At 41.3% G+C, this 14,397-nt stretch overlaps 1 protein-coding gene across 1 annotated transcript in view; it reads left to right on the forward strand.

Moving 5' to 3' along the window:
• The first annotated feature begins 3,800 nt into the window (after window positions 1-3,800).
• The window catches only part of DIP2C (DIP2 acetate--CoA ligase C (putative)), a 183,168-nt gene continuing 172,571 nt past the window's right edge, over window positions 3,801-14,397 (forward strand). The window contains exons 1-2 of the mRNA XM_085317723.1: window positions 3,801-3,804; window positions 4,222-4,245. Coding sequence (XP_085173849.1) covers window positions 3,801-3,804; window positions 4,222-4,245 — 28 coding nt within the window. The remainder of the gene's footprint in view (window positions 3,805-4,221; window positions 4,246-14,397) is intronic.

Consider the following 14,397-nt stretch of genomic DNA (forward strand, 5'->3'; position numbering starts at 1 on the left):
TATGTGTGCTATCTAACCACGTGAGGTGAAACAGCACTGCGCAGTGCATACCATCCATAGCAGCATGCAAGAACATTTTCTGTGGTGCCTCGATATGTGCTATCAGTTTGGCTGGCAGATACATTCAGGCTAGTTGACAGCAACTATCTGAAGTAGTGAGAATGGGAAAACGCATCAAATTATTCATAACATCTTGGTATTTTAAAGTATATTCTTGTTATATTTTTAGGAACAGAGTAATGAATTGTGACAGCCAATAGGTTAGACCTTCTTTGATGCTCTAAAATACCTACAACTTGAGCGACATGGTAGTCAAATTAAACGTTGAGGGGGGACGTGGACCCAATATGATAAAGCACGTGAGCACGACTAATTTTAAGTGTGTGACTGCTTGTGCTCGGCTGTTGTCAGCTGAGCTGGAACGTCAGGCTGTCAAACAGCACCTAGCGGGGTCAGCCGAGGGCTTAAAGTTAAGCATAAGCTTAAGCATCTTTCTCTGCTGGTGCCAGTGCTGGAGGGGGAGCGTTATCGCCTCCTTGTCAGCATATCTGGCTAGAAGTGCCTGTATGTTTTTTTGAAAGCATTACAGCATTAAGTCTCCCCTTCTTGTTTAGTCTTAGGCCTTCTTCATCTCTCATTGTTTTCCCAGTGTTGTTGCTTAAAAAGAAACTGCATCCTGGTCCGTGTTTTCTGAGTTTAGCCATATGCCATTTTGCTGCGGTGCGTTGGAACACTCATAGTATCTGCCTTATTTTTATTAGCAGCTGTCCTTTCACCTGCAAAGATTGGAGAGCAGCCTCCGTCTCCTCCTGCCTCTCTGCGAGGCAGTCGTGTTAAGTTGCATTCAGAACTAAAAGATACGCTGCTGAGTAAGTAGGTCACGGGAGCAGTCCAGTGATGGCATTTCTACAAAGAAATGTGTCGGAGAATTACAGCTGGAGCTGGAAAGCTGCTCTGGAGAGAGGCAGGCGCTTCCCGGACTCGAGAGCCATGGGTGCTCGAGGGCCCACCCTCGGCGTGCGGCTCAGCGGAGGGCGTCTCTGCACGTCCTGCTTGCTGAGATGATCTGCTCAGCGAGGCTTACCGTAAATGCGGTTTGGAGATTTACTCCCACAGATTGCTGTTGCTAAAGATTATACTTGTTTTTTACACTTACATATAGAAATCCTATTAATGTGCAGCAGTGGGGGCAAAATGCCCTCGAGAACGATGCCGTCCCAGCTCCAGAGAGCCTCAGTGACATTCAGAGTTTAGTAGCAAGGATGAAGGTAACTTGCTTGATTCCATGGGCTGTGACCAAGGAATGGTTTGGGTAGATGTAAATGTAGCAAAGTTAATTACTCTACTACTACTTAGTCTTTGGCTGCTTTGCTTTTCTTCTAGGACTCTGTTCATAGCTTCGAACTTCGTTTCTGCAGTCGTTGGGAAAGTGTTGTGTTCTTAAACATATGCGCTGCATTTTGTGGTGTATCATCTTTATTTGAATTCATTAAATTTTGTTTGTGACAAATGTGTACAAACTGATCATCGATAAACGTGTAAATTCAAGTGGTTATGATATGCTAGGCACATTTTTCCCTTTATTTTTCTTAACATTTTCTTTCTTTCTGCCCTACTTAGAAAAGTGTTAACTTCCTTCCTTAAAAAAATTAAAGACTAATGGTGTGACCTTGCTCATTCATGAATGGAAGAACTCAGTGGCACTTAGACTAAATCTGTATACTTTAAAAAGCATGGAACAACATCACAGAATTTTTAAATATGTTGGTTTTGGAAAGCTTTTATGCTTTATTTTTGTGTTATATCCCATTCACAAGCATTATCTGTGTCTGTGGGATAGAGGAAATTCTAAACTACTGACCGTGTTTTGCTGTTGGCGTAGTTTATATATTTTTTTAAAGAGAGACTACAAATAGAAGAACACAAAATTTCAGACTAGATGTGGCTGAATGAGTATGTGTGACTAAAGATACTCAAAAGTTTAACAGATAATTTATATCATCACAGATTTCAGTATGTTGTGTAATTATAGTCAATTATGTTTAGACTGTTCCACTATCAGAAAGTTTTCTTTAACTTAGCCAACTCCTTAATTCACTCCACACTGGAAGGAATGGAGAAAGTGTTAAGTTTCACTTGAAAACTCCTTGAGTGAAACTGAATGATGGGCAGAATTTGCGTTAAGGCCTTTTACTGTGTAACTGTGAGATAGTCCTACTGTTTGGGGTTTTAAAAAGCTTACCAATTTTTGACTGTATTTTAGTAATCAGTTCACCTGGAATTTTGAAAAACAATAATCCTTTAAAGAGTCTACAGGGAAGAAAAATGGTCTTTTTTAATGTTATCACATTTTTTATCTTACTTCATATTTAAGTTCTAAATACACTTAACATTTCAACATTTCATGTCAGAGATTTTAGATAATTGCTATATTGAGCTAAAATGGATTTTTAACCTCTTTTCTTAAGAGCAAATAACATGTAAATTTATGGTTATTTTCCTGGCTTAGTGCCAAAACATCTCTTTTGTTATCCTGACGGAAAATTGAGAGGTTTGATTAAAACCTTGCGCGGTAATTAAATGGCTGTAGTTTCTCTCCTGTAGACATTGTTCCCTTTTGGTGGAACTTGTTGTAAGGCTCAATGGAATTTTAATAAATCCCTCAAATGAACCTCCAGACAGTTTTCAGGATTTTTAGACTACATAGCAATTACAGAAATACACTGAGAAAAAATAATAAAACCCTGTTAATTACAAGCATTTAATTGTGTAGATTATTAATTTAGTGTGAAGAGCAAATGATGAGCTGAATTCTGCTGTTACAGGAGTCTTGTACTTACTTTAAGTTCTGTAGGTAATTTCATTTGGAGTAATAAATGATGCATCTGGTATTGTTTCTAGTTGAATCTTTATGAATAAAATTCATTAATACACAACCCTGCTCAATGCTACCTACTCAGCATTTCTATTAAAGTTCATAAATCAGATGGAAAAATGTATAACAGAGAAAACTCGGTTGAATTTAATGAGACTTTAAGTTACACGATGGGTAAACCTTGCAGAATGACTTGCATGTAGTGGGGCATACAGAAAGTGTGGAGGATGAAGGCTGCTTTCACGGAGAGGATGCTGGGGGAAAAGAAAAGCAAATAATAGGAGGATGAAGGCAGTTGAAGAATGCACGACTCCTTTGAGATGGATGTGTTCTCCATGCTTAACTAAAATTAACTAGACCATTTTCAAATTTTGCTTACAGTGGTGTAAATCACGGATATCGCATTAAATACCTATAGGAAGATTTTACCTGTGAAAAAAATATGGCCACTGTTGGCTGTATTTCCTGCATTTAAAGCTTGCAGGCAGCAGTACTCTGAGTTTTAATTTTTAACTGCTCCAAACGAAAAGCATTAGTTCTGGATAGATAGTTACCTGGTAAGGGTCTTGGAGATGACGGAGTGTGGGATCTGTGCCTGGACATTAGCCCATCAGGAGAGGGGAAAAAGCTAATGCTTTTTTTCCTGAAGCCTTCCATTCTTTCCAACTTTAATTTACAAGAAATAATCAGTTCCTTAATCCTTCTACTCTTTCAGAAACTGCTCTCCAGAGGCTGCCACCTACTCCTTCAGCTCCATTTGTGTAACTGTACGGTGCAAAGTGCCGTTTCTGTGCAGTCTTTCCCCCCTTTCCACTGCGTCTGCCTTTTCTGTCACCGATTTGCTCTTTTTTGCACCTGACACCCTCTTCTCTTTTGTGCATTTTCTCCTGCTTGTGTTAAGCTGCTGAAGGACTGCAGAATTTTTATGGGTTTGAGTGCAGTACTTAGCATCCTCCACCCATATGCAGACTCCTTTCCTGCAGACACAGCCCTTGTGATTAGCCGCTGCGCAACAGCGTTTGATTTATGTGTGTGGAATTCCCCGAGCATCAAGGGGAGAAGAAACCCTTTCCATCCCGGGTCTCTTGTCAGGAAAATCTGAAAACTGAGTAATTTCAAGGGCGGGGGAGGAAAACATAGTGCTTAACATGCTGCTTGTGATAGAAACGGGGAGACTCTGATGTCTGCGTAGGCGGCAGCGAGCGGAGTTGCGCTCCGGGGCGCGGGTTCTTGCAAGGCCGGCAGCGAGGTGCCGCGTGGCAGCTCCCGGAGCTGAGCTGTCGGCAAAGCGCACGGCTCCGGGATCAGTTAACGCGGGACAGCGTACAGATCTCCGCTCTTTGCAGACTTTTGTGGTGTTTTGCCAAAAGGTACGGCTACGATTGTAATAGATGTTAACGAAGACTGTAATTGCAAAGGATACAGAGGTTTGGCCTGCTGGTGTCGCTGGATCTGACCAGACGTTCTTCAGATGCAGAAGTAATTCTGTGTAGGCAACCCTGTAATCTAACCCAGTACGGACAATTATTTGTTTGAGCCAGATGGCAGCTTCTTTTATTTTAGGCAGAATTGCCAACCTGATGACATTAAAGTATGGGTCGTTTTGGTTTGGTTTGCGATACTTCTGTTTTAAAGTATATTGATACGCTAAAATCCTTCAGCTTGAGGTTTACAGTTTAAAACCAGGAATATTGTGTGTTGAATTTTCTGTAAAATATTTTAACTTATATAGGAAAAATAATAAGGTAGGGAGGCACTTTGTAAAGAGACATAATAGCTTATGCAAGACCAAAACACGTGAAAGGAACGAAGAAGTTTTTGGACACACAAGTCTTTCTTTTGGGGAAAAAAGCACACTTTTTGTGATCTCTGCCTCTGAATACCACTGCTCTTTGACGTTCGTTCTTCCTTTCTTTTTGATGATGCAGATAAGAAAATAGGACTGGGCTGCCTTTTGAATTTCCCTTTTATCTCGTGTGCTGTCTTCTACGTCATATCGGAGGTCTTTGTACGGCTGGGGTGTACGTGACAGGAGGAGGTAAATTCTCCCTTAATTAGGCACCGGCAGCGGGTGTGAAAGCTCCTTTCCTACCTTTGGGATTGTCACAGCCTTCCAAACGACTCTGCTAGTCACCCGCTACAAAACATCTTTATTTTTGTGTTAAAAATGAGTATTTGAAGCTCTCGGGCAGGGGGAGAGATGCAGCGTTTAAGAAATGAGAGCTAACGGCGTAGCTCAAGCCCGGCTCGTGAAGCCTGCCCGCCGGGTTGTGCCTCAGTCGAGCAGCCGCCCTCGGCCGTAGACGGTCGCCCGGCGGCTGCGGGAATCACTGGCGGAGCGGGAGGACGAGCCGCGGGGAGCCGACGCCGCGCGCGGGCGGCCGGCGCGGAGGACGGGGCAGGGCCGCCCGGCCGCGCGAGCCTGGCGCCGCGGGGAGCCGCGGCTCTGATCCGCGCGGTGCTGTCGCTGCTCTGCCGCTTCCCGGGGTGCCGAGGTTCGCTGTTGGCTCTGCGCTCCCTGTTTTATTTTCCTGGCGTGGTTCTTAGCCTCCGTGTCCCACGGTTCACTGGAGTTTGGCGGGTTTCCCATGGTAAGGGGCAGGCAGAACCAGCCTCTTGTAGCGGAGGAGTAGGATGAAATTCCTTGCAATAAAAGTGCTTCATCTTACACTGTACATACAAACTCAGCTGCGCTGCTGGCATGGGGCTTTGCCAGGTATGGTTGCCATCTGCTTTCATGACCTCTGCAGGACTAATGCAAATAGCAGTTGACTTCAGATAATGTGATGTTATTTAGCTTGTTAATTTACGTCAGTCAAAATACAGGAGAACTTTTCTGCCAGCAATAAATTAGTTTCTGGTATTGATTTAGCAGTAGTGACATGGAAGAACGAGGAGTGACATTTGGTATGGCTGTGTCAAAAACTATTACCCTAATATCGTAGCAGTCACATTTGAACAACAAGTGCCATGATATGTCTTTGGAATAGGAGTGTTTTGTGAAGGATAAAAAAATGCATGCTGTTACACTGCACTCGGGGGTGGGAAATACTTTCTTTTACACTCCAGCAGCACCGCTTGTCTCAGAGTGGCTGAGATGGCTCTGCACTGCTCGCAAGAGCTTTTTTTTCCGGGTTGCAGCAGAGCTGCGGGGTGCTAGACGTGCCTCCAAGCCATCTGGCCCCATCCGCTTGCATTCAGGGAATGCCGCCTGGCACGTTCGGCCAGGTCCCCGTGCCGGCTGCTCTCCAGCCTGCAGCCTGGCTGTGCTCGCTCCGGGTCCCCGCAGGAAGCTTCATCCGTACCGCAGAATTCACCTTTCCCTCGGGGGTCTGCAACTGGCTTCACTTCCTTTTTTATATATATTTTATGGCCTTGTAGCGTTTTTAGCAGAGGTTATTGTTTCTCTTGCTTATCTGGCTGTCCTTGTGGAGATGCAGAATTTTCTGCACATTTTCCAATGCTTTTCTTTCATGGCATTTTGAAGAAATATGCATACAGTATGTGCTATAAAACATTTTATGCATATTAAAAAAAATCAGGAAGGTCTTGTCTGCCAGAGATTATACAATGAGACCTTTGAGTTTGCATGATGTGTCTTGTTTGTGGAATGAAGATCCTTTGCCGTCATGCTCAGCCTCTGCAGCTGAGAGGTCTGTGCAAGGCCCATTAATTTTCCATCAGCGCAGGGTTAGTAGGTCCCAGGAGTTCTTTTATTGATGGTAGATGTTTACCATTGCCAGTATCGGGCGAAACAATCTCTCACTTCACAATATTGCTGTTGACTGTTTCCTCTCTTTTGATGGTACTTAATGCTATCTTTTGTTTTGTTTAATCTGTTAATCCTTCAGCCTTCTTAAATTTGAGCAAATACACTAAGCACAAATTTGTGGTATACAAAGCTGGTTTTTTAACTAAGAGAAGAAAATATACAAAATTAAAAAATTCCTTCTGACCTGAAATTATATAAATAAAGAACCATGCACTAGTAATTAGTAATGCTTTACATGTATGTCTGACTTTTGCATGGACATCTGTAGGGAACATGCCTCCTAAAATTACACAGTCCATTACATTCCTCTGTACGTTCATTTTAGTTGCACTGAGGTATGTTATGTTATTTGTAGAATTTTTATGGCTTTGTTTACAATTCTGCTCCTTACAAATGAATATTTAAAATAGATGCTGCATTATGTCTAAGTGATCTGCTAATTGTGCTACTTATTTTGTTACCTTTCTTATGGCCTTCTACATAAAGCATATGATTAAGAATTAGCTTTTCAAGAGGAAATAAATGCTAATTGCATATAATAAACCTACTCAATGAAATATACTTCCTTGGTACATAAATGCAGAGATTGGTATGATTGTTGCTGGGTAGCTGTATTTGAATATAGTACCTTTAGAAATACATTCTAAGTTTTTTCTCATTTATTTAGAGATCCATTTATTCTGCCATTTATCAGAAGTTTGTCTAGCTGACCTAACCAGACATTTTTACAATTTGTGAATTGGGAGACATTAGGTTGAGTGCGTGCATGATTTTTTAAGGTTTCCCAGAGAAAATGTGATCTGCTGTCAGGATAGCTTCCTCCAAGGTCAGGAGGACAACACACACTAGTCAGTTCAAACTAGATTTGGGAAGGAAATAACCTAAGCAATATGCTACCTTCTTTAGAAACTGGTTGCTTTTTGAGAAAGAAAAACAACTAAAGATCTACAGATAATTTATCAAAATGAAAAGCAATCACTTGGTTGCTCGGTATGGGACGTAGCTGCATGAATTCAAAAATCCAACATTGTAACAGATGAAACATGCCAACAAATGAGGCCTTTTCACATACCTCATTTCCTCAGCTTTGTCTTTTATTCTCTGATTGGCAAATAATTGTGTGTCTCGATTGGTAAGTTAGAATGGGATTCATTTCATTTATCTTTAGCTGTTAAGTTCAGTCCTAGTCAGTGGATGTAGATTGACTCATCCCTGGAGAATCCCGTTTTACAAACCTATTTTAGGATCCAGTGAATCACCAAGTGAAGGTGCCTGTCTCTTACTGCAGGTTCTAGAGGAAGCATCAGTCGTTACCGCAGAATAAATGTCAAGCATATAGGTGGCTAAAATTAAGTAACGTGAATCCCATCTCAGGACCAAATTAAAAAGAAATCCTTCATTTCTGAAGTGCAACGGGGGTGAAATTTAGAGTTACTTCAAGAATGAAGTGCGTAAAATGCCGACTGCACAGAGAAGTGTCCGGAAGTCCGCAGGCACTTTGGTCTCCAGCAGTAAAGCTGCTCACTTCCATTGCCCCGTGCCTCAATGCATGTCCAGCCAATCCTTCCAGAAGCAATAGTCTACATTTGTCTAGACATTTATACTCCTTCATTTATTTATTAGATGTCCATTCACTTAAGAATAAACTGGCAACTAACCTGGGATTGCCACAATTATTGATCTGTGTTGCTCACCCACTTACAGGCAACCTTTGTATCCCAGAGTTTCAGGGAAGAGCTTGCTTGCTTCAGGAGCATTTAATGCATCCACCTGCTTGTTTCCCACAGTATTTTATTTTGGTGAGATTTTAATTTTGGTAGTACCATGTCACCTGAGTCTTCATACTGTGTCAAACTGATATGGGCACTCCGGTGAATCACTATGACTATCCCCTAAGATAGGTATTTTTTTCTATTTTTTATTTGATGGCTATTTGAATGCCTTTAGTGGTTTCATAGACACTAAATCCTTCTCTTTTGCCCTGTTGACTCCTTTCTTTTCCAACACACCTTTCTTTTTCTGCAAGACACTAAAGGCATAAACACGCACTGTGGATTGCCTGCAGGACACCAGAAACATAAACAGAGAGGATTATCACTGCAAACTTTATAAAGATCAGGCTGTTACATATACTACTGGTGTGGAAATGTCTTCTCTTCAGGCCCTGCTGCCATCCTTCATTAACAGCAGTTCCCAAATCCACAGACAGTAGTAACAGAGTTTGATGCCTCAGTTCAAAACTCCTTTACAAATAAACAGTGAAAGAGGATAGTGACTCTTTCCAATAGTTTTGCTGTCTGGACAAGGCATCACAATTTGTTTGAGGTTTTATATGTTTAAGCATATAAAAGCCAACTTTACTCTCTTGAGTATAAATTCAAATGAAATCTGTATAAAGCAAGTCAACAACCCTTTCGCTTGAACCCAAATTATTTTATTTTAATTTTCTAGTGAAGCTAAATGATGTACCAGAATATCTGGACTAAAAAAATACCATTTGAAAACTGACTGAGACTTGTTAAAATTGCATCTGTGACCTAATATGCCTTCCATGTGAGAAACTCAGTTATTTAACTGTGCATTGGTTTTTTGCATCTCCCGCAGAAGATTTCTTTGTGGTATAAATAATGCAAGAGAGAGAAACAAAGTGGCACATTAGGACTTACTGTTCAAGGAAGTTATGTGCCAAAGCAACATTTGGGTTGAATTAAAATTATTACTTACGTTTTCTAACTACCTGCACTTTGTCTGGCTTCCTCTGCGGGAAGCCTGGCAGTGAGCAAGAAGGGATGGTAAGTGCTGCTTGTGTACCAAGGAGTCAGAAATAAAAACCAGGCTTTAGAAAGTACCAGCATTTCCCACATACTTAAAAATCCCAGCATGGTGTGTTTGAGGCAGTATGCGTTTGAAGGAAGTTAACTGGTTGCAAAAGTTAATAAAGATGAGCTAAAATCTCTTTGAAGGGAATGAAGTCTTTGGACTTGCATAAAACATCTAGAAGCAAAATCTCAAAATAAAATATATGATTTCTCTTTATGATGGACAGTAAATGCTTTTGGTGACAAATTTATACAGAGTTTGACTCATGTTATCAGTTTTGTTAGTTTAGAGTAAGCCCAGGATAACTCTAAATCCATTGATTTTTGTCTCTGTACTATATCCAGAATTTATGGCAGTGAGTGAGTGAGTGACAGGTGAACAAAGGTTGGATAGAAGTGTATTAACATATCAGTACTTCCTAGAAATAATATCATCGTCTGTCCAGTGGGAGAGAGGTTAAACTATTTCAGCTGGCTATTGGTGATTTGCTTGCAAGGAAATGAGTTTTCAAAAGTTTTGTATGACTTGCTTGAAAAAGCATGGTTTGAGGATGGCAGTACAGAAAAGCTTTAGTGTATCTGTCCTTTCAAGGACAAAATGCATGGAGCATTCAGAAAGTGTGGGAAGTTAAACACCTGCCTGATGGAATGAAATTGTCTTTTCAGTCAAAAGTATTTCTGCTCTTAATTCCCGTGATTGTAGTGTTTATTATACCAACATCTGGCTTTTGTCTGGGTGCACACAATACTGAAATAAATTTATAATTTGTTTTTGCTACTTAATGCTTTCATCCTCCAGCTAATAACTACTTTTTCCTCCTCCTTTGGGGGCCATTCAATATTGCCAAGTTTTTCTTCTTGCTGGACTTCTTTTGTGTAAATCAGAGAAGCTTACATTTTGCTCTTTTTTTTTATCGGTCATCACGAATAATTTCTCTCTGATTGTTGCAGATCAGCAGGTGACTACTGCACAGACCTACCAGAACATCGTTGTACTGGACTAAAGAAACTTAGCAATAAATTCAGCACTTCAGGGCTTTGCTGGTTCTAGGGGACAGTTTTTCTTCCCGCTGCATTGCATATGCATCCTCCCTGAAGAGGACATTAAATCAATACCTTCAAGAGGCGTATACCGACCCCAGCTGTGCTGCTGAACCACCAGGCTGCGTGAGCAGCCTTTCTCTTCCCATGAGTTTGTGCCTGAATCATTGCTTTTCTTCATCAGTATAGTTTACTGTTTTCCGTGCCATCCCATCTGCAGTGGGGATGGTGCCCAAAATATATCTTCTCCTCTTTTTTAGTTTCCTCTCAAGTTGTTTAGCACTTCTCGGAAGAACCTCTCTAGAGAGAAGGTTTTTATATGGATGCCAATACAAAAAGCCAAAACAAATCTCTGATATGACTGCTGCAGGGCCCCGACCTTCCGAAGATGCTGGTTTGTGTAGGATGAACTAGAGTACACCTGGGACAGCCATCGGCTACTTGTCTCGTGGCTGCCCTGGTGACTGCCAAGAAAACCGGATGGTCAGGTGGTCAGCCAACTTTTCTCATCAAATAATCCCCAATGCCCAAGAATGAACACAACCCCGTGAAGCAGTCTTGGGCCAGTTGGTCCACAGGGAAGTCCTTGCTGCCAGTTTGCCTGATTGTCACCAGTTTTATCTGTCTCTTCAGACTGTCCTTTCGTTCCTTGCCTTTCATAGTGCTTGTCTGTAGGGCTGCCCCTGTGCTTCACACAGTCATCTGCTGCCTGTCTTGCAGGTTTAGAGGTGGTTGCAGATTATAAGGTCAGCAGGCCTTTAAAACAGCAGGCAGGAACATGAAAATTCATCTGTTTTCCTGTTGTCCCTTCTATAGTTCCCAAGCTCATTGAAGTGGGTGAGAAGTCTTGAGAACTTCACCTTCAAAAGTTCTCCTTCAGCAGCAGTATTTCCCAGAAGGGTCCAGTCCGGTTGCATAAGGGACCTGTGACTCCTCATTCTTCTTGCCTTCTAATTGCGCATGGACAAAGGTGAAGTTAAATAGAGAATAACTTTGAGTGAGTTTTGCTGCTGCATGGAATTGCGTCGTTTTGTCCCAGATGTGTTAAAAGGGATATGTAGAGATACAGTGATGCCAGAATTAACTGAAAAAGTAGGAAAGGCTTAAAATTAATATGGAAAAAGATAACATTAAAAAAAAGGCTAAGAAAAATACTGTTATTGACCATGTGATGGCTATAATAGAAAATACTATGAATAGAAAATACATAATGGAAAGAAGTTGTTTTCAGAAAGATAAAGGTAAATCAAAAAGAAAACAGTATTAGCTTCTCAGGGAAAAAATACTGAGCTGTCCTAGCCGATAAAGCTGCAAAACGGGAAATAGCAATGGAAAGAATAAGAGGAATGGGTGTTGGCATTTCAGAGTCCACTATCTAAAAGTTACAATGCGCCATAGGGAGACCTCTCTGATGATTACTGGCTTTATTTCACTAAAAGAAGTATTTTGAGGGTCCAACATGTATATTTGATAATTTAGCAACATGGAAGTTTAGAAATGTGTCCAGTGTTTTAGAGCAGAAAAGCCGGGGTACTGCTGTAAATCAGGAAAGGTGGGATGGGGCTTAGATCAAATATTTAGTTTGCCTGCGTTTATTTTGTGGTCCTACGAAAGCTTTTCCTGCAGCGTTAGGTATCGATGTTGCCTTCCACTGCTTGGATGCTGCAGTGGCTTCCGGGGGGGTAGTCGTACCCAGCGCTGTGCTTTTTGCCTAAGTACCTACGCTATAGAGGCAACCGCGGGAATGAAAGGGAGAGAGGAGAGGAGGGAAAACACTTATTGATTTCCTCTGTATGCTTGGGGAAGAAAAAAATGTTTAAATTTGGCTGCTGAGCTTTGCGTTCGGGCTGGCGGCCAAAAGGTTGGGGCGCAGGCTGTGGCCCGTTCGTGGCTTATATTGGCTACGGGAAAAGCAGATCTCGAGCTAGCCGTCCTTGCGAGCCTCCCTGCGCGTCATGGTTTGAGAGGGAAGTTTGCGTCGGAAAGATGGCAGCGTCGCGTCCTTCGCAAAGGGCCCTCCCCACGCTTCGAGCTCAAAAAGAACTTAAAAAAAAAAAAAAAAAAAAAAAAGGAGGGGGTGTTTTTTTCCAGATAAACATTTCTTAGGCTTTATTTTTCAACTAAAAATAAAGAGTTTTGTTTTTATTTTTCCGAGCTGGCAGAACATTATCTGACCAGCTGCACGCTTTACACTAGGATGAGTAACATCAGTGTCTGATCAAACTGCAACTGAACTGGGCGGCTCTAAAGCACCGCGCAGGGTGGCTTTGAAGCTCAAGGGCAAAGAGCATAAAGATTTCTTCTGTGTCACCTATACTATATTTAAAGAGTTTCCTGAGTAAGTCTGCTGCTTTTGAGGCTGATTAAAATCACGAGAGACAGGAGGCATGGCATTACAGCCTGAAATATCAGTGCCCTGCTTAAACGTGGAGCGGCAGGAAAATTTCTTTTTTATTTTCGACTTGGTTGGAAGTGGATGGTGGAGGAAATTGTTGATGTAAGATAATCCTCTATTTTTGCAAGTATGTGGAGATTTGTAAACTGAGCTTTGTAGGTGTTCTCAAGTGGGAATGACTCCGAGGGAAAAATACACCAGAAGAATCTGTATTTACAAGCGTTAGACTCGTATCAGAAACCCTCAGATTCATACTGTTTGCTTTAGCTGTGCAGAGCTGTGACAGTGCTTTGATTCTACCCTCAGTTGTCAGTACTAGATTTCAGCAAGGAACACATATTGCTTCTCTATGCGATTAATGAGTCTGTTCCATAAAGCCTATTTCCTAACCTAGAGGAAGGCTGTTTTTCTTGCTTTCAAGCCTTGTGAGCAATATTGCCTTGGGGCAATATTTTAATTACATATACTTTCCCTTTTCTATATTCATCATGTTGCCTTTAGTAATAGCATCTAATTTTTAATGGACTGCGTTTGCAGGGGTGGGCTGCTATCGTATAACCCAGCCACTCCCAGGGTGGAAAACAGCTGCGGTTCTCTACCAGGTACATTGCAGGAAGGAAAGGAAAAGCATGGGGAAGGGATGTTGGACTAGCAGAGGTTAAATGGGTTTGAAGAGCCCATTTACCCCCATGGGAGTCTGGCTTCCTTAAGACGAGATTTTTCTCTCTCACAAAAATACCAAGAATGGTTACTTTATGTTTGAAAATTGTGAGGTACAAGAAAACCTTGCAGTAGGTGACATGTGTTAGTGTTCCAGAGATAATGAGGAAAAGGTTTGCACAGATTTGCTGTTTTTCATAAATGAAGCTCTTGTGGAATTCTTTGGCAATTGTGATTAAAGTGGGGCCTTCTGCACAGGACAAGAAGTTTAGAAAACATATAGGAGAGTGATGAGTGGAGGAGTGGACAGAGCATTTGGTAGGCTCTTCCAGTTAAACATCTATTACATAGTTACTTCAGGCTGTGGGGTACTGAACTTGATTTCCGTGTCATCCTTTCTGCTCTGATATGCCCATGTTTCCTCATTTCTAATAAAACAAAAGATTTAATATAATAACTAAATTCTAATAGCTTACGATTCATTTATAAATGGACAGAATATTTGGAGCATAACTGCCTTAGTGATTAGTGGGAAGATAATTTAAGTGTTAAGTTCAGTGACCCCATTACTGTAAATATAACTTTTAATAATACACTTTGCTGTATGTACAAACCTAGGAAAGCATAAACTGAGCAATGTTGTGCCAAAACCAGCATAAAACCAACATGCACACAAAAATGCGACATGAAAAGAGAAGTAGCAATTTGAGAGAGGTGATATATGTGCAAATACAGTAGTGTTGTTCTATAGTCGTATACAGTAAAGCAATAGATTGCTATTATTTTCCCAAGAATCTTATTTCTTAATCAATATAAACACATATATGCAGCTACC

Source organism: Rhea americana, unplaced genomic scaffold (assembly GCF_003343005.1).
Source record: "Rhea americana isolate MKP2758 unplaced genomic scaffold, rheAme1 scaffold_50, whole genome shotgun sequence".
In the NCBI taxonomy this organism is placed as follows: domain Eukaryota; kingdom Metazoa; phylum Chordata; class Aves; order Rheiformes; family Rheidae; genus Rhea; species Rhea americana.